The 18511-nt window shown below is 51.4% G+C and overlaps 1 protein-coding gene across 1 annotated transcript in view; it reads right to left on the bottom strand.

Moving 5' to 3' along the window:
- Window positions 1-18511, bottom strand: part of VPS13C (vacuolar protein sorting 13 homolog C) — a 352162-nt gene that overhangs the window by 95715 nt on the left and 237936 nt on the right. Inside the window, exons 46-47 of the mRNA XM_040413678.1 lie at window positions 17525-17672; window positions 11572-11690 (exon numbers count right to left, since the gene is read on the bottom strand). Coding sequence (XP_040269612.1) covers window positions 11572-11690; window positions 17525-17672 — 267 coding nt within the window. The remainder of the gene's footprint in view (window positions 1-11571; window positions 11691-17524; window positions 17673-18511) is intronic.

Genomic DNA, 18511 nt, shown 5'->3' with positions numbered 1-18511 from the left:
CCACAACTGTAACCCAAATGAAGGGCGGGTGCTGTGTCCCCCAAGGAAGAGCGAGAAAGAGACTTTACTGGTAAGTAATACAAAAGTCTCCTTTTCTCGCCCATATTCCTTGGGGGACACAGGAAACCATGGGACGTTCCAGAGCAGTCCCAGAAGGGAGGGACCAGAACAAACTCAACCAACACCAGAGGCATCAATCAACTGCCGCCTGCAACACCAGACGGCCTAAAGCAGCGTCAGCCGACGCATGAGTATGCACCCTGTAGAACTTGGTGAAGGTGTGCAAGGAGGACCAAGTGGCCGCCTTGCAAATCTGCTCCGTAGAAGCCCGATTCCTCTGAGCCCAGGAAGCCCCGACCGCTCTAGTGGAGTGAGCGGTAACACCAAGGGGCGGAACCTTGCCCTTGGCGAGATAAGCCTCAGTAACAGCCATCTTGACAAAACGGGCGATAGCCACTTTGGATGCCGCCATCCCTCTGCGCGACCCTTCCGGGACCACAAAGAGCGAGTCAGTATGCCTGAAAGAGCTGGTTACTTCCAGGTAAATCTTGAGCGCCCTGACAACGTCCAGGCGATGAAGCTTCCTCTCCCGCGGGTGGGAAGGGGAAGGACACAAAGAGGGGAGAACGATGTCCTCGTTCAGATGAAAGGCGGAGACCACCTTAGGAAGGAAGGAAGGGACCGGACGAAGAACCACCTTGTCCTGGTGGAACACTAGGAAAGGTTCCAGACAGGAGAGTGCAGCCAATTCGGACACCCTCCGAAGAGAGGTGACGGCTACAAGGAAAATAACCTTGCAGGACAGAAGTCGCAAGGAAACCGTCCGCAGAGGCTCGAAAGGGGAAGCCTGGAGCGCTGAGAGAACCAGGTTCAGGTCCCAGGGCGGTACAGGAGGACGGTACGGGGGAACCGCGTGAGCCACGCCCTGAAGGAAGGTCTTGACAGGACCAAGGGGGGCCAGTGGGCGCTGAAACAAAATGGACAGCGCAGACACCTGACCCTTCAAAGAACTAAGGCCCAGCCCTTGGGCCAGTCCGCTCTGCAGGAAGGACAAAACGGTGGGGAGAGAAAAGCGGAGCGGAGGAATCCCACGATCGGCACAGAACCCCAAAAAGGTCCTCCAGGTCCTATAATAGATCCTAGAAGAGGACGGCTTACGGGCGCGGATCATGGTGCGGACGACGTCCGCAGAAAAACCCCTATGCGTCAGGACGGTGGTCTCAACAACCACGCCGTCAAACGTAGGGACCCTAAACGCGGGTGGAAGATCGGTCCCTGAGAGAGAAGATCTTCCCTGGCGGGCAGCGGCCAGGGCGCGTCTGCCAGGAGCAGCATGAGGTCGGCATACCAAGACCGGCGGGGCCAGTCCGGAGCGACCAGAATCACCGAGACGCCTTCCGCCGCTATCTTCCGAAGGACCTTGGGCAGGAGAGGGATGGGAGGGAATATGTATGGGCGCGCGAAGCCTCGCCAAGGAAGAACGAGGGCGTCGGCTCCGCAAGCTCCCGGATCCCTGCCCCTGGACAGATAGGCGGGGACCTTGTGATTGAATTTTGAGGCCATGAGGTCCACGTCCGGTATGCCCCAACGAAGGCAAATGGCCTCGAATACCTCCGGGTAAATAGACCACTCGCCGGGGTCGACGGTGGTGCGACTGAGGAAGTCCGCCGCCCAATTGTCTACCCCTGGAATAAAAATTGCAGATAGGGCCGGGACGTGGGCTTCCGCCCAACGGAGAATGCTGGTGACCTCCCGCATTGCTGCAGCGCTGCGAGTGCCCCCCTGGTGGTTTATGTACGCCACAGCCGTGGCGTTGTCCGATTGTACACGAACAGGATGACCCTTCAGCAGATGAGTCCAGTGTCGTAGAGACAGAAGGGCCGCTCTCAGCTCCAGGACATTGATCGAGAGTTTGGACTCCGATGGAGACCAAATGCCCTGGACGGATCGGGGAGGAAACACGCCTCCCCAGCCCAAGAGACTGGCATCGGTTGTAACCACCAACCAGTTGAGTGGCAGAAAGGACCTGCCCAGAAGAGGGGACTGTAACCACCAGCGGAGAGATGACCGCACCGGAGGCGATAGACGGAAGGGATGATCCAGAGACTCCGGCGATTTGTCCCAGGAGGAGATGATCGCCCGTTGGAGAGGGCGGGAGTGAAACTGCGCAAATGGGATCGCCTCGAAGCAGGCAACCATCTGCCCCAAGACCCGCATGCAGAAGCGGAAGGACGGTCGACGGTGGAGAAGGAGACCCCGAACCGCCCCACGGAGGGTCAGACGTTTTTCCGAGGGAAGACGTACCTCCGCCGCTCCTGTGTCTAAAAGCATTCCCAGGAAGACTAGCTGTCTGGAGGGGGGAAGGGAGGACTTGGGGAAGTTGATGACCCAACCGAACCTCGCCAGAGTCTCTAGAGTGAGATCCACGCTGGCAACCGCTTGAGAAAGGGACGGAGCCTTGATGAGGATATCGTCCAAGTACGGTAGCAGAAAAACACCCCTGGAACGGAGTAAGGCCAAAACCGGGGCCAGGACCTTGGTGAACACCCGGGGGGCAGTTGCCAGCCCAAAGGGAAGGGCGACAAACTGGAAGTGGAGGTCCCCCACGGCGAATCGGAGGAAGCGATGGTGACACCGGGCTACCGGAACATGGAGGTAGGCATCCTGTATATCGATGGAAGACATGAAATCTCCCTGCTCCAGGGAAGCCACCGCGGAACGGAGGGACTCCATCCGAAAGCGTCGAAGGAGGAGAAAACGGTTGAGCTTTTTGAGGTCCAAAATGGGCCGCACCGAACCTCCCTTCTTGGGAACTACAAAGAGGTTCGAGTAGAACCCTTGGAACCTTTCCTCTAGAGGAACGGGGGTAATAATCACCCCCCTGTCCAGTAAGGCTTGAACGGCCGCGGAGAACGCAGCCGCGCTTTTCGGGTCCCGCGGCGGGCGGGAGCGAAAGAACCGATCTGGAGGGAAGGATGCAAATTCGATTTTGTATCCGGAGGACACAATTTCGAGGGCCCAGGCGTCGGAGACGTGAGCCATCCAGACGTCCCTGAAAAGGAGGAGCCGGCCCCCCACCCGGGTGGGTGGGGGCGCGCCTTCAGGCAGAGGACTGCTTTGCTGCGGGTGTGCGGGCAGCCTGCGGCTTGCGCCAGGAGGGCTGGGCCCGAAAAAAACGGCTTCCTACGCTTGTCCTGGGGAGGAGCCGAAGCGGCAGCTGTGGTGGGAGCCCAAGAGGCCCTGCGGGAGGACCGAAAACGAGACGCACCAGGGCGTCCGCGGGGGGCGCCCCTTGCTTGGGGTTGAGGAAGATGGGTGCTTTTACCACCCGTGGCCTCCGAAATAAGTTCGTCTAGGCGGACCCCGAAAAGGCGGGAACCCGCAAACTGTAGCCCCGCCAAGGAACGTTTGGAGGCAGCGTCCGCTTTCCAAACCTTCAGCCAGAGCTCCCTCCTGACGGAAACTGCCAGGGCGGAGGAGCGTGCAATAAGGGCTCCCGCATCAAGGGAGGCCTCACAAACAAAATTCCCGGCCCGAATAAGGAGATTTTTGTGAAACTCACCTGTAAAATCTTTTTCTCGTAATTTCCATTGGGGGACACAGACCATGGGTATAGCTTAGAGATATTACTAGGAGGGACACTATGCAAAAAAAGAAGCTCCTCCCCCTCGGGCTATACCCCCAGGCACCTCCAGGAGAACTTCAGTCGTTGCAAAAGCAGTAGGAGAAGGAGAACGGAAACAAAACATTATGGAAACCATCACACAGCACACCCTAAGGCGTAAACCAAAAAAGGGGGCGGGAGCTGTGTCCCCCAATGGAAATTACGAGAAAAAGATTTTACAGGTGAGTTTCACAAAAATCTCCTTTTCTCGTACCACAGACCATGGGACGTCCCAAAGCAGTCCATGGGGTGGGAAAAAAGAACAAATCCAACACCGCCAGGAATAAACGTCCAGTAGTCAAACCGGAACCACAGCCTGCAATACCCTGCGCCCAAGAGCAGCATCAGCCGAGGCCAGAGAGTGTAACTGATAAAACTTTGTGAAAGTATGTAAGGACGACCAAGTGGCCGCCTTACACAACTGGGAAACGGATGCGCGATTGCGTCTAGCCCAGGAAGCACCCACTGCCCTTGTGGAGTGAGCGGTAATCCGCGACGGCGGAACGTGGCCGCGAGCGCGATATGCCGCAGCAATAGCGGAACGGATCCACCGCGCCACGGTGACCTTGGAAGCCGCCAGGCCCTTACGGGACCCTTCAGGAATCACAAAGAGAGAGTCTGAACGCCGGAAGGAAGCGGTAGCCCCCAGGTACACCTTCAGGGCCCTGACGACGTCCAGGGAGTGGAGAGCGCATTCCTTGGGGTTCACCGGAGAAGGACAAAAAGAGGGCAGGACAAGATCCTCGTTAAGGTGGAAGGGAGAAACCACCTTGGGCAAAAAAGAAGGCACCGGTCTGAGCACCACCTTATCCTGGTGAAAGACCAGAAAAGGTTCCCGGCAGGAAAGTGCGGCCAGCTCCGAAACTCGCCTGATGGAGGTTATGGCCACCAGAAAAACTACCTTCCAGGTGAGTAAAACCAGAGAGATCTCCCTCAGAGGTTCAAAAGGCGCCGCCTGAAGGGCGCGCAGAACCAAGTTGAGATCCCAGGGGGGCAAGGGAGGCACATACGGAGGAACCGAATGCGCCACCCCCTGCAGGAAGGTTTTTACAGGTCTCAAAAAGGCAATGGACCTCTGAAAAAAGATAGCCAAAGCAGAAACCTGACCCTTTAAAGAACTGAGCGACAGACCCATGTCGAGGCCGGACTGGAGAAAAGACAGCACCACTGGGACAGAGAAACGTAGGGGCGAGTAGCCCGATTTCTCACAAAACACCAGGAAGGCCTTCCAGGTGCGATAATAGATTCGTGAAGAAGCCGGCTTTCGAGCCCTGATCATGGTTCTTACCACCGCATCAGAGAAGCCTCTCTTCCTCAGGATGGCGGTCTCAACAGCCACGCCGTTAAACGCAGCTGCCGTGAATTCTGGTGGAAGAGCGGCCCCTGAGACAAGAGATCCTCTCTGTCGGGCAGAGGCCACGGGACGTCCGCCAACATACGAGCGACGCTGGAGAACCAGGCGCGACGAGGCCAATCCGGAGCGACGAGAATGGTTGGTATCCCCTCCGCCTCGATCTTGCGCAGCACCTTCGGCAACAGAGGAATCGGAGGGAAGACGTAAAGGAGGCTGAACCGCTGCCATGGAAATACCAGCGCGTCCACCCCGTCCGCCCGTGGGTCTCGAGCGCGGGCAAGATACACCGGCACCTTGTGGTTGAGCCGGGAAGCCATCAAATCTACGTCCGGACGGCCCCATCGGTGGCAGATGTCCTCGAACACCTCCGGATGGAGAGACCACTCTCCCGGATCCACCTTGGTGCGACTCAGAAAATCCGCCGTCCAATTGTCGACTCCCGGGATGTACACTGCCGACAATACTGGAACATGAGACTCCGCCCATAAGAGGATCCTCGCTACTTCCCGCATTACTGCCCGACTGCGAGTCCCGTCCTGATGGTTGACATAAGCCACAGCCGTGGCATTGTCCGACTGAACCCGCACCGGGCGAGTCGCCAGGAGAGGAGTCCAATGGGAGAGGGAGTGGAAAATCGCCCTCAATTCCAAAACGTTTATCGGGAGACGGGATTCCTCCGTCAACCAGACACCCTGAACTGTGAGGTTCCGGAGAACACCTCCCCAACCGATGAGGCTGGCGTCGGTGGTGACTATCGTCCAGGAGAACGGAAGGAAGGACTTTCCTGACGATAGGTTCAGGGGAGACTGCCACCAAGGGAGAGACGCTCGAACTTGCCGGGACAGACGAACAGGAGTGTCTAGACCCCGAGGGTTCTTGTTCCAGAGGGCAAGGATCATCTGTTGTAGCGGACGAGTGTGAAATTGGGCGTACGGAATCGCCTCGAAAGAGGAGACCATAAGGCCCAGCACCCGCATGCACTCCCGAATGGTGGGACGTGGAGAGCGTAGAAGGAGCACCATTGCCAGACGAATCTGGGAAGCCTTGGAATCTGGAAGAAACACCCGAGAAATCGAGGTGTCCAAGATCATCCCCAGGAACGAGAGTCTCTGGGAGGGGTGCAGAGAGGACTTGGGGAGATTGATCAGCCATCCGAACCGTTCCAGGGATTGAACCGTGATTCGGATGCTGTCCTCGGCCTGTGGAAGAGACGGAGCTTTATCAAGATGTCGTCTAGGTATGGTAACAAAGAGATGCCCCTGGTGCGAAGAAGCGCCATGAGAGGCGCCAGAATCTTCGTAAAAACTCGAGGGGCGGTTGCCAACCCAAAAGGTAGGGCGACGAACTGGTAATGACGCCCCCCTATGGCAAAGCGCAGAAAGCGATGGTGGGACTCTGCAATAGGGACGTGCAAGTAGGCGTCTTGAATGTCCACAGACGCGAGAAATTCTCCTGGAAGCAGAGAAGCAAAAACGGAGCGAAGGGACTCCATGCGAAACTTCCGCACCCGTAGAAACTTGTTGAGAAGTTTTAGATCCAAGATTGGACGCACTGACCCCTCTTTCTTTGGAACAATGAACAGGTTTGAGTAAAAACCTGTCCCTTGCTCTTCTGGGGGAACGGGGGAAATGACACCACGGTCCAGAAGAGAGGAGACCGCAAAAAAGAGGTCCGAGGCCCTGGCTGGATCCCCCGGAACGCGAGAAGGGAAAAAACGTTCCGGCGGGCTGGACGCGAACTCCAACTTGTAGCCGGACGTCACCACTTCCAGAGCCCAGGCGTCCTGAACGTGAGCCCTCCAGACCTGTTGAAAGGAGAGCAGACGGCCCCCCACCACGAGGGGTGGGGGCACCCCTTCATGCGGAGGGTTGCTTGGGAGCAGGAGGACGGGCTGACTGCGCCCGAGGCCGCCAAGAAGGCTGGGGCTTGAAGAAAGGCTTCTTGCGGGAGTCCTGGGACCCCCCTGCCGATGAGGATGACCGCGTCCTGGCAGTGGAGAAGCGACGAAAGGACTGGCCCCGGAAACCTGAAGGCCGAGACCGAAAGGGACGCTTGGTCCTGGGCTGGGGTAGATGAGTGCTCTTGCCCCCTGTTGCGGCAGAAATGAATTCATCTAGTTGAGCCCCAAAGAGCCTGGACCCTTCAAAGGGAAGGTTAGCGAGGGATCGCTTGGATGAGGCATCAGCATCCCACACCTTCAGCCAGACCTCCCTGCGCTGAATGACAGAGAGGGCCGAAATACGGGCAAAGAGGGAGCCGATGTCCATTGAAGCCTCACAGAGATATTTAGACGCTTGAGACATCTGGATGATAAAATCCAGAGTATCTGCAGAGGCGTCCTGCTCTGACAGATCCTGGTGGTGGCGCTGCAACCACGTTGTAAGGGCTCTGGCGACCCAAGCCGACGCAAAGGCCGGTCGCAGGTTAGCGCCCGCCAGCGAGAAGATGGACTTGGAAAGTGAATCCAAACGTCTGTCCACCGCATCCTGCAGAGAGGAACCGTCTAGGACGGGAAGGGCCGTGTTCTTGGCTAACCTGGCCACCGGAGGATCTACCTTAGGGGAAGAAGTCCACTTTTCCACTGTGTCAGCTGGAAAAGGATAAAGCGTATCCATACGCTTGGTGGCCGAAAATTTTTGATTAGGTCGATCCCAAGCTTTTGATAGGACCGCAGTGAATTCCTCGTGAATAGGGAACACGGCGGACTCCTGTTTCTTGGGTGGAAAAAGGGAGAACTCCCGACTAGTGGAGGGAGGAGAATCCCCTTGTATATTAAAAGTGTCACGGACAGCTGCCACCAACTCGGTTACCATGGTGGAAAGCTTAGGCAGGGGTTCCCGCTCCGTGACTTCGTCCGATCCGGACAATTCCCCATCGGATTTGCGCTCCCTGCGAGGGGGAGAGTCAACCGGGCATGCCTCAAGGCGAGGGGGAGAAGCGGAGTCATCCGGGGAGGAATGCTGCCGCTCACGCTGCCTTTTAGAAGTCAGACGCCCTCTGTGAGAGTCGCTGAGAGGGGATGGAGTGGTGGATGCCACTGGAGTAGTAGCCGCCATGCGCTCCATGAAGGACATGGCTGCCTTGGCAACTAAGGCCAGATCAGCTGCCGCATTAGACATGGCGGAGGCCCAGGCGGGTACCGCTGGATCCGCAGGGGCAGAGGGAGGACCGGGCTGAGCAAGAGAAGGAGGCTGATCCTGTCCGGGAGCAGGGCATGAGTCACAGGAACCAGTGACAGAAAAAGGCCTAAGGCATATTTTACATGACTCCAGTGGAGCCTGAGAGGAAGCCTTGGAAGGCTTAGGGGCCCCAGGTTTAGGCATGATGGTATTCCAAAAAAGATTTCCTACCAGGTTGCTGCAATTCCTACCACCCAGGCAACAGCAGAAGTCTCCGGTCACCGAGAACTGAGGAGCTGCACGGCCGCAATCCAGCAGAGTCTCTGGCGTAGGGAGAGACAGAGCTGGACGCCGAGGCTCCGCCCCCTTGGACGCGTCATTGCGGCGCGAAATAAGCGCGCGCGCGCGCATTTCAAATACACCCCTTCGCCAGATACGGCGCAGCGGGGGTTAATATCGGGAGGAGCAGGCCGGCGGGAGCTGCAGAGAGCGCAGCGGCCATAAGATAAAATACACTCCTTCAGTGCCAAGATTGCCGCCGATGCGGCCATAGTCTGAGCTGCAGGCAGGTATCAGTGGAATCACCAGCCCTCCCCAGAAAGGCCCCCTCCCAACGGGAAAAAATGCCCCCAGCCGGTCCTTCTCTAGCTCACCTCAGGTCACAGAGCGTCAGACAGACGACATGAAGGGGTGGGGGGAGGGGGGGAAAGGAGGGAGATTGAAGCAGGCAATACTTATCTGCACAGCATGCTCCCTCGATGTCCAGACCAGCAGGGATTCACCTCTTCAGACGTCTGACTCCAATCAAGGAGAGCAGTGCTCTGGTGGAGGGTAGGCAGCAGGTGTCCCAGCAGCTGGTGGGATGCCAGAGCTAACATGTCGAGTCTGGATCCACTTTTCTTCTGTGGGGGAATGGGAGGTAGCCAGGAACCTTCAGAAGACCGTGGCAGACCCTCCACAGGGGCCAGGAAAGCGCAATGCTGACCTGCGTCCCCATCTGAAACCAGAAAAAAATAACAAACAGGAGAAGAATAAATATCAACCTCCTTGAACGGACACTAAGCAAAGACTGAAGTTCTCCTGGAGGTGCCTGGGGGTATAGCCCGAGGAGGAGGAGCTTCTTTTTTTGCATAGTGTCCCTCCTAGTAATATCTCTAAGCTATACCCATGGTCTGTGTCCCCCAATGGAATGAACGAGAAAATAAGCTGGGCCAAGGAACGTAGGTCCTGGATGGGGACATCCGAGTCCAACTCCTGTTCCAGCTGCGCACCCCAAGCAGAGATTGCTTTCCCTGCCCAAGCAGAGGCAAAAACCGGTCTGAGAGCAGAACCGGAGGCAGCAAAAATGCCCTTGGAAAGGGTCTCCATGCGACGGTCCTCCGCTGACTGAAGAGAGGACCCGTCGGGAACAGGGATGGCCGTGTTCTTTGACAGCCGGGCCACAGGGGGGTCCACCTTGGGTGGGGAAGACCATGTGGCCACGACATCGGCTGGAAAGGGATAGCAAATGTCCAGCTTCTTGGGGCTGACAAAACGGGCACGATGTAGCAGTGGCCAAGGGGGATGTAGCAGTGGCCATGGGAGCCCAGGAGGCCTGTAGCAGCGGTGGGAGGGAGGAAGGGGAGGCTGGAGCAGCCACTCTCACCATACGCTGTCTTCGCCCTCAGTCCATCCAGCGGGGGTCGCCCCTTCAGCTCCTGGCACCGCAGTGGCAGGAAGCCGGGGGAGGGACTTGGCGTGCGGACGACCCTGAGCTGGCGGGACGCAGGGGAGCGAGGCTGCCCTGGTCCACCTTGTCTTCTGTGGGGGAGGCGGCAGTGCGGAATTACCGGCACTGGCGCAACTCAACCCCGGGAGAAACAGAGGGGTCTAATGCGCCTCTGTTGTCCCTGTAGGTAGAAAAAAATCGAATTAAAAACAACAAATAACACAAAAATAAAAAATCATAGGAAAACAACCCTGCATAAGCAGGGGGTGTCTTGCCTCCTTGGACACTAAGCAAAAACTGGCAGTCTCTTCTCCAGGCTGAAGGGTATAGCTGATGGAGGAGGGGCTTACAGCTTTCACTAAGTGTCACGCCTCCTAGAGAGCAGAGCTATACCCATGGTTTCCTGTGTCCCCCAAGGAATATGGGCGAGAAATACTTAATTTACTGTAGATAGAACTAGAAACTACATTTTAAAAACAATGGGATATATTTCTCCATTGGGTTTAAAAATAAAATAAAAACAAAAGTCTTTATAAATCCCAGGATGATAAGAACAGCCACTATTATAGCTCTTAAAATGATCAGGTGAACTGGTGAAATGCCACTGGATCCCTTATACAAAATCAGTGCCTAGCTGTCACGGCGCGGTGTGGGGAATACACTCCACACCGAACACAGAAGGGAAGGGAAAAGGTACTAGGCCTGGAAACTAGAGATGGGGGATGGTCACACCCTAGAGAGAGTCCCTACGCCGAGCCCTGACTGTTATCAGTATGAACAGACCTTGGTGGTAGGGATGTTCATATGCAGGAACCTAAGCCCAATCTCACCCTAACGGCCCTGCAAATAGTGTCAGGACATGGATGGCCTATTCCTTTCCAGATGAAGGAATAGAAGACCCCCTCAGGCCTAATACCAGATGGTAGGGGAAAACAACAAACAAAGAAGGAAAGACCCTTAACTTCCGAAAGTACGCGGACGAGCCGGAACTCCTAGAGAACCAACACCAGGACTTCCAAAAACAAACATGGAGCTATCAACCGCATAGCCTGATGGGTTAGGCCACAGTAAATAGAGGAAAAGGAATGACCACTTAAGCTACACCTGAGACAAGAGGTGTGGTCATCCCCAGCAACAACACAGAAAAGTGAAACCAAAGAGGCTGTCAATCACATGCAGCCAGTCTCCTCGATCTTCTAGTCGCTGTCACAGGCGGGACCGTGGCACTAGAATCCCTAATTTCTCAAGAGTATATCAGAAAATAAATGCAGACTGCAGAGATCTTCTTGTTACTAAAGGGAAACTTTTATTCTGCATATACAATAAAAGGAATCACATTAGGCGTATTGGTGCACAGCACAATAAAGCTAGATGTTATTATCTTGGCACAGTAGTTGTAAGTACATAACCAAAAGCACAGTCAGCCAATAATCAGAGGGGTGTAATCCCCCAATTAAGTCACCAGACAATGATGTGATTGGGGCCTTGGCATATATTGACAGCAAGTTCAGCTGTGTAATGTAAAATATATATATTTTTAAATACATAAAAATAAAAAAGGTCGTACTGTATGCAAAAATAAAAATACTGTGTTTGGTAAAAATACGGTTTGGATTTCATAAAGAGGTTAAATCCCTTCTTCCCTAGTCCATTAAGCAAAAAACATTATTTCGATAAAAGATATACATAACAAATATAACTGATAAGACTTGTGTTGTGCACCCACCTTACTATTATCATTATTGTAGAGAACAATGGAGAGGGATTCAAAATTGAAGCCAAACTTCAGAGTTACAGCTGTTGTCTCATCGCTGGAATCTTGACTGATTTCAGAGTCTATTTTTTCTGCACAAAATTACAAAAGGTATTAACATTTCTCATAGAATGAGCATCAATGCCTGTAATACAGACACACATAGTATTAGTAAGGCTACTTTCACACTAGCGGCAGCCTTCTCCAGCAGGGGAACAGCCTGCCGGATCCGTGCTGCCTCTAGTTCACCATGCCACCGTGCTCCAGCCCTATTGACTATGATGGGGGCGGGCCACTGTCATAGTTTTACTCCGGCCACCTCTCGGCATGTTTGCCGTGCTACAGCCGGATCTCCGGCCCGCCCTCATAGTCAATGGGGCCGGAGTGGACTTCCGCCGGCACGGTGCACAAGAGGCAGCACAGATCCGGCAGGCTGTTTCCCCGACGGAACAGCCTGCCGCTAGTGTGAAAGTAGCCTAATACATTAAAAACTAGTCTCTGTATTGCTGGATAGGGACATTGAAGAGACTGTGTGTGGTTTGGCGAGTTATAATCCATAGTAAATGACATCTTTTGACATTACTTCTTTACTGTCTTATTTTTCAGGAAATTGCAGTTTGGACTGAAGGAGTCAGAGAGGTTTGCCTTTGTCCGGTAGATTATCAGGAACAAACTTTTTTTTTCCTTCTAAATTTGGGTAAAATGTGCTGCCAATCACAAGATACATGAGCAAAACACTCGTTCATCAGGTGAAATGATCTTTCATGCAGCACATTAAATCATGGTTTCTGGGCAGCAAATTGTGCAGCTCTTTCCTCCAATGATGAGCAGCTAATTATAGGGAAGGAATGGTCCCTTCCAGATAGTTGCCTGCCGCATTGGATGTGTAAACACTCCCTCAGTCTAAATCCTGGAACATCAAGTGAAGGTTATGGCCAATCACATCCAGTTGTTCAGCAGTAGGTCTTGTCATGTGACTCAACTAGCTGTCAGCACATAGAAGAACCTGCTAGTGTATGGAAATTAAGAGGGCTGTGCAGGAGTGTTGTCTTAATCAGTGGCATAGCTATAGGGGAAGCAGGGGAGGTGACTGCTTCAGGGCCAGAGCTTTGAAGGGGCCCGGAGCAGTCAGGGCCGTCATCAGGGCAGTACAGCTACTACTACTGTATGCAGGCTCGGACTGGCCCACTGGGGAGGCGGGGGATTCCTCGGTAGGCCCCCAGTCTCCTTAACCCAGAGATAAGACCGAGGAGTAATTATTTCTCTTGTTTCTCAGGAGAGATAATTATTGTAGGCACTAGGTGGCAATATTGCACAGTGATGCAGCCTCCTACTGGTATAAATTGTACAGGAGGCCCCGCGATATCTTCTAAGCTTTCCGGGCTGCTGGCAGTGAAGGAGGAGAGAACATGTCTGGCCATCCTCCTGCCCTCCCTGCTGTCAAAAAACTGTGGCTGCTGGAGAGAAGGACTCCTCTGCGGTGCTGGGCTGATTTCTTAGGTGTTTGACAGTAGTGAGCTGTAGAAAACTGTAAGGGGGAAATAGTGGATTTGTTTATAGTAGACTCAGATCTGTGTATGTGTGCTGCTCTCTGCAGAGTTCAGAGTGACATTGGGGGGGCTCTGCCGTAGGTTCCCCCAATGCCTCTGCTTTAGGTGCACCCCCATTAGTGCCACAGCTCCAGATGCCCCCCAATGCCCCCACTTTAAATGCACTTCTAATATTGCCTCTTCTCCAGTTGCCCCTCTAATACCTATGCTCCAGGATCACCACTATTACCCTGCCTCAGGTGACCCTAATGCCTTTGCTTTAGGTGCACCCCCATAAATGCCCCAGCTCCAGATGCCCCCACTCTAAATGCACCGCTAATATTGCCTCTTCTCCAGTTACCGATGCTGCAGGATCCCCACTATTACCCTGCCTCAGGTGACCATACTGTCTCTGTTTCAGTTATGACCCTCCGTTTGTGCCCTTTGCTCACGTTGCTCCTCTAGCACCTTTGCTTGGGCTTTGTTAAAGGTTATGACCTGCAAAAGGGGTTGAACCCATGACTGAAAAATTCTGCACAATGCGTCACATTCACCAGTTTTAGGTAAAAAGGAAAACCTGCTCTGGCACATCAAACCCACTTCAGACAGTCTTGGATTTAGAAAGGTTTCTTTATTCCATTAAAAATGCGCACAATGTAAGTTACATTGGCTGCGGTGCCTTAAGATAGGATAAGCATTGTTCTCTCTATGACAACACATCACGTGACTCCAAGCACCCCGGGCACCACCCACAGCCTTTTCTACATACTGAATATTCTCTGTCCAAGTCTCAGAGTCACATGATCAGAACATACCATGTAACTTACACGTGTCTAATTTCTATTGGGCAGAGCGGCAGGTCCTTTAACTCCTTCCCTTCTCTGGTCACGTGACCCCATGCGATAGTAACCAGCAATGCTTGGAAGCAGTCTGGCCTATGGTGTTGGTCATGTGAACTCTGACTTTGCGATCACATGACCCAACCCAGTATTACATAGTCCATTACAGTTCAATCTAAACTAATATTAAATAGGAAAACACTCCCATGATCTGTAGTATAATTACACTACCACCCTCCTCCTCCAGACATGTGCTGTTTTAATATATATAAACCATTAACTATATATATATATATATATATATATATATATATATATATATATATACCTGTCACATATGCTAATTGTACAGCACCTGTGGGTGGTCCCATGAGTTGGGAGCCACCCACTGGTGCAGTTTTTATGTGTATATATACCCCACACTGTATCAGCTATTAATGTCAACCTGATGAAGGGGATCTGAACTCCCCGAAACACGTTGTTTTTACTTGTGCGCATTTTTAATGGAATAAAGAAACCTTTCTACATCCAAGACTGTCTGAATTGGGTTTGAAGCGCCGGAGCAGGATTTCCTTTTTACCTGGACTGGACATCCCTTCTAAAGGAACCCCGACCTGCGGCAGCACACCCAAGGACCGACTCTTGTGTGACAAGCCTTCAATAGGGTTGCGCCTATATTAGCACAACCACACAAGGTGAGCCTTTAGTGTACACCTTTGTTAACATCTAATTAAAACGCACTACCCTATTGTGCGCTATCTTGAGCTATAGGCACATCCACGTCCCTAAAGAACATTTTCCAATATTGACACAAATGGTTTACATGGCGGTAGTGATGATATTCCATATTTACAGGCATCACTGCTGCCATGTAAAGAGATACTGGTGGTGGAGTGGTGGAGGATTTAAAGGGGTTGTCCAGGTCTTCAAGTTATCCTCTCCACACTATAGGGCATAAGTATATGATTAGTGGGGTCCGATTCGGCAACCCCGACTAATCCCAGAAATGGGTCCTGTTCCACCTTTTTAATGGTGTGGCAGGCCACACATATGCCCTGCTGCTCCGTTTATTCTCTTTGGGACCACTGGAAATAGCCAGCGCTGTACTCTGCCATCTCCAGCGACCCCATAGAGAATGGATGGAGAGGGAGGGCATATGCTCGACCTGCCACTCAATCAAGAAGGGGGATCAGTGAGGGCTCCAGCGTTCAGACCCCCACGGATCACTTAGTTATCCCCGATCCTGTGCATAGAGGATAACTAGAACAGTGGACAAAATTTACACCCAAAGAAAACCTTTATGGTAAGGGGATGTGAAAAGGTCCAACAGCGATGACACGACAGGTGATAAGTTTCTGATTTATGGGGGTCTGACTGCTGGGACCCCCATGATCAAGGGAACGTGGTCTTAAGACCCTTGTGTACATAGATTGGTGGTAATATAATTGAATGTCTCAAGACCCACATTTTTCATGATCAGTGGGAGCTCCAGCAGTCAGACCCCAGCAATCTTATATTTATCACCTATCCTGTACATAGGCAATAGCTCATTATGGTAGGACAACCCTTTTAATTATAATGTACAATGTCAGACATTTATGCTTAAAGGGGTTAAAGGGTTTGTCTCACATCAGTAAATGGCATTTATCATGCAGTTAATACAAGGCACTTACTAATGTATTGTGATTGTCCATACTGCCTCCTTTCCATCACATTATACACAGCACGTATCCGTGGTTACGACCACCGTGTAATCCAGCAGTGGTTGCTGTGGTTACATACTATAGGGAAAGGCTGGAAGTGCGCATAGGGCAACACCTTTACCTATAGTGTGCAAGCACAGCCACCGCTGCTGGATTGCAAAGTGGTGAAAACTATGGATACGAGCAGTGTATAATGTGATGGAAAAAGAGTCAATATGGACTGTCACAATACATTAGTAAGTACCTTGTAGTAACATTTTCTACATAATAAATGCCAATTGCTGAAGTGAGACAACCCCTTAAAGGAGTTAAAGTGTTCTACACTAATAGGGTTAGGCATAAATGTCGGTGTGTGCATTGCGGGTTTCCTATGTGTGATTGGTGTGTGCTATATATGTTCTATGTATCAGTGGTGTATGTGCAGTATGCATCAGTGGCATGTGAGCCATGTACAAGTGTCTTGTGTGCCACATGTGTCCGATGAGTGATTGGTGTGCTCTGCATAGGTCTTGTTTCTGACTGACTTGCGTGCAGGATATCCATATATGTGTAAATTCTGCCACATGTATGCTTGTGCATTTTGCTGTGAATGTCTTCCATCATACTTCATCTTTAATATTTCTGTTATCCCTGTAAGTGCTCATGAACACGACCGTTGGATGTTTTGCAGTCTGCAAATTGCGGATCCGCAAAAACATGGATACCGGGTGTGTGCATCCCACATTATGCGGAACAGAACAGCTGGCCTCTAATAGAACAGTCCTATCCTTGTCTGTAATGCCGACAATAACAGGACATGTTATATCATTTTGCAGAACGGCAATGTGGACATACAGACACACAATGCGGCCCCATTGAAGTGAACGGTACAGACGTGGAAAAAAATTAAGTTTGTGTGCAGGAGCCCTAAGGTGGGCCCCCAAAAACTGTTACACTGGTGGGCCCTAAGTACACCAGGCTGACACTGACTGTATGGGGCCTGAAGCTAGATGTTATAATAGGGGGTCGGGCCATAACCTGCAACTGTTACCAGGTTGGGCAGATCCACTGCACGATCCTGCACTCCCCTGCCCCTTAATGAAATGAAGCTGCCCTGTCTGCTGACAGAGATCTGCCTCCAGAAAACGTAAGTGGAAATACGTGTGTGTGTGTGTGTGTGTGTACACACGTGTGTGTGTATATATATATATATATATATATATATATATATATATATATATATATATATATATACACATATACATATACACACACATATATACACACACACCGTATATGTGTGTATGCATGTACAGTATATGAGTGTATGTATATGTGCGTATGTATTCATATATGCATGTGTGTGTGTGTCCAATGTATATTTATTTCAGGGACACAATACAATGCACTATTTATTTCAGGGGTGCAGTGCATTGTATTTATTTCAGGGTTGCAGTGAATTGTATTATTTATTTCAGGGGTGCAGTGAATTGTATTATTTATTTCAGGGGTGCAGTGAATTGTATTATTTATTTCAGGGGTGCAGTGCATTGTATTATTTATTTCAGGGGCGCAGTGCATTATATTATTTATTTCAGACTTGACATAACTGAAACCAATTGTCTTGAGAAAAAGGTCTACAAGCATGCTGGCATCAGCACACAGAGTGATGGCAAATCTAGCTGAAGTATAATGTCAATCAATAAAATTACAAAATTGAGATATGAAAGCTTACTTAATTGCAAGACTTGAAGATGATAGCCAGCAGGACCTATCTTGGAGGGGATAAAAACAAATAGACCCCATCCTATTTTCATCACTTTTGTTGATTACCTTGTGAGTACCATTTTATCACTGACTAATTTGCTAACTGTACCTGCTTGTTGAGTAGACATGCTTGTCTCTCTTATAACTCTTTTAACAGCTTCAAATGGCGGAGGTGCACTTGGAATTGATGGAGCTTCAGCAAGGTTCTCAAAAAGGACACTCATTAAGACTGTGAGATCATCTTGGCTCAAGGCAATCTAGAAGAAACGAGCAATAGGGTATTCAGATTAATATGATATCAAGAAGTGCACAAGTAAGGCTATCCTTATTCACAGAAGAATAATAAAGGAATGGCAGAACACAGAGTTAGGCCTCAAGCACACGAACGTAAGTATTTTGCGTTCCGCAAAAAATACGGATGACGCCCTAGGTGTAATCCGTATTTTGCGGAACCGAACAGCTGTCACCCAATAGAACAGTACTATCCTTGTCTGTAATGCGGACAATAATAGGACATGTTCTATTTTTTTGCGGAATGGAAATACAGACATATGGAAACTGAATGCACACTGAGTAACTTTTTTTTTTTTGCAGACCCATTGAAATTAATGGTTCCGTATACGGTCCGCAAAAAAAAAAAAAGGGAACGGACACTGAAAGAAAACACGTTCGTGTGCATGAGGCCTTATGAGAAAAAGATGCTCGAGAACGGTTATAAGGAATGCAAGATTTTACTAAAACAGACATGTGTGGAGTGGTGACAGGCCCTCTTTACAGGGCTTGTCCAGTTTTTCAACACTTTTGGACAGATCAGACCTGTGGAGGGAAGCACACTTATTTGCTCCCCTCTGCTCGGTTCCAGCTCCTTCAGTCCACTGCGCTCCGGTCCCGTTTGTCAACTTCTGACTGGACGCGGGTCACAAGTGTTGCTGCAGCCAATGAAAGGCTGGAGTGGTGATGTGTCCCCTAAGCAGCACGTGAAGTGATGTGCCGCTTGTGGGACATGTCACCACTGTGGCCAGTCACTGGCTGCAACAGCACTCCCCGCCCACTCTGGAAACTGACAAACATAGACTGGAGCATGGTGGATCGAAGG

Source organism: Bufo bufo, chromosome 1, assembly GCF_905171765.1.
Source record: "Bufo bufo chromosome 1, aBufBuf1.1, whole genome shotgun sequence".
NCBI lineage: Eukaryota > Metazoa > Chordata > Amphibia > Anura > Bufonidae > Bufo > Bufo bufo.
This window is presented reverse-complemented; position numbering and strand designations above follow the sequence as displayed.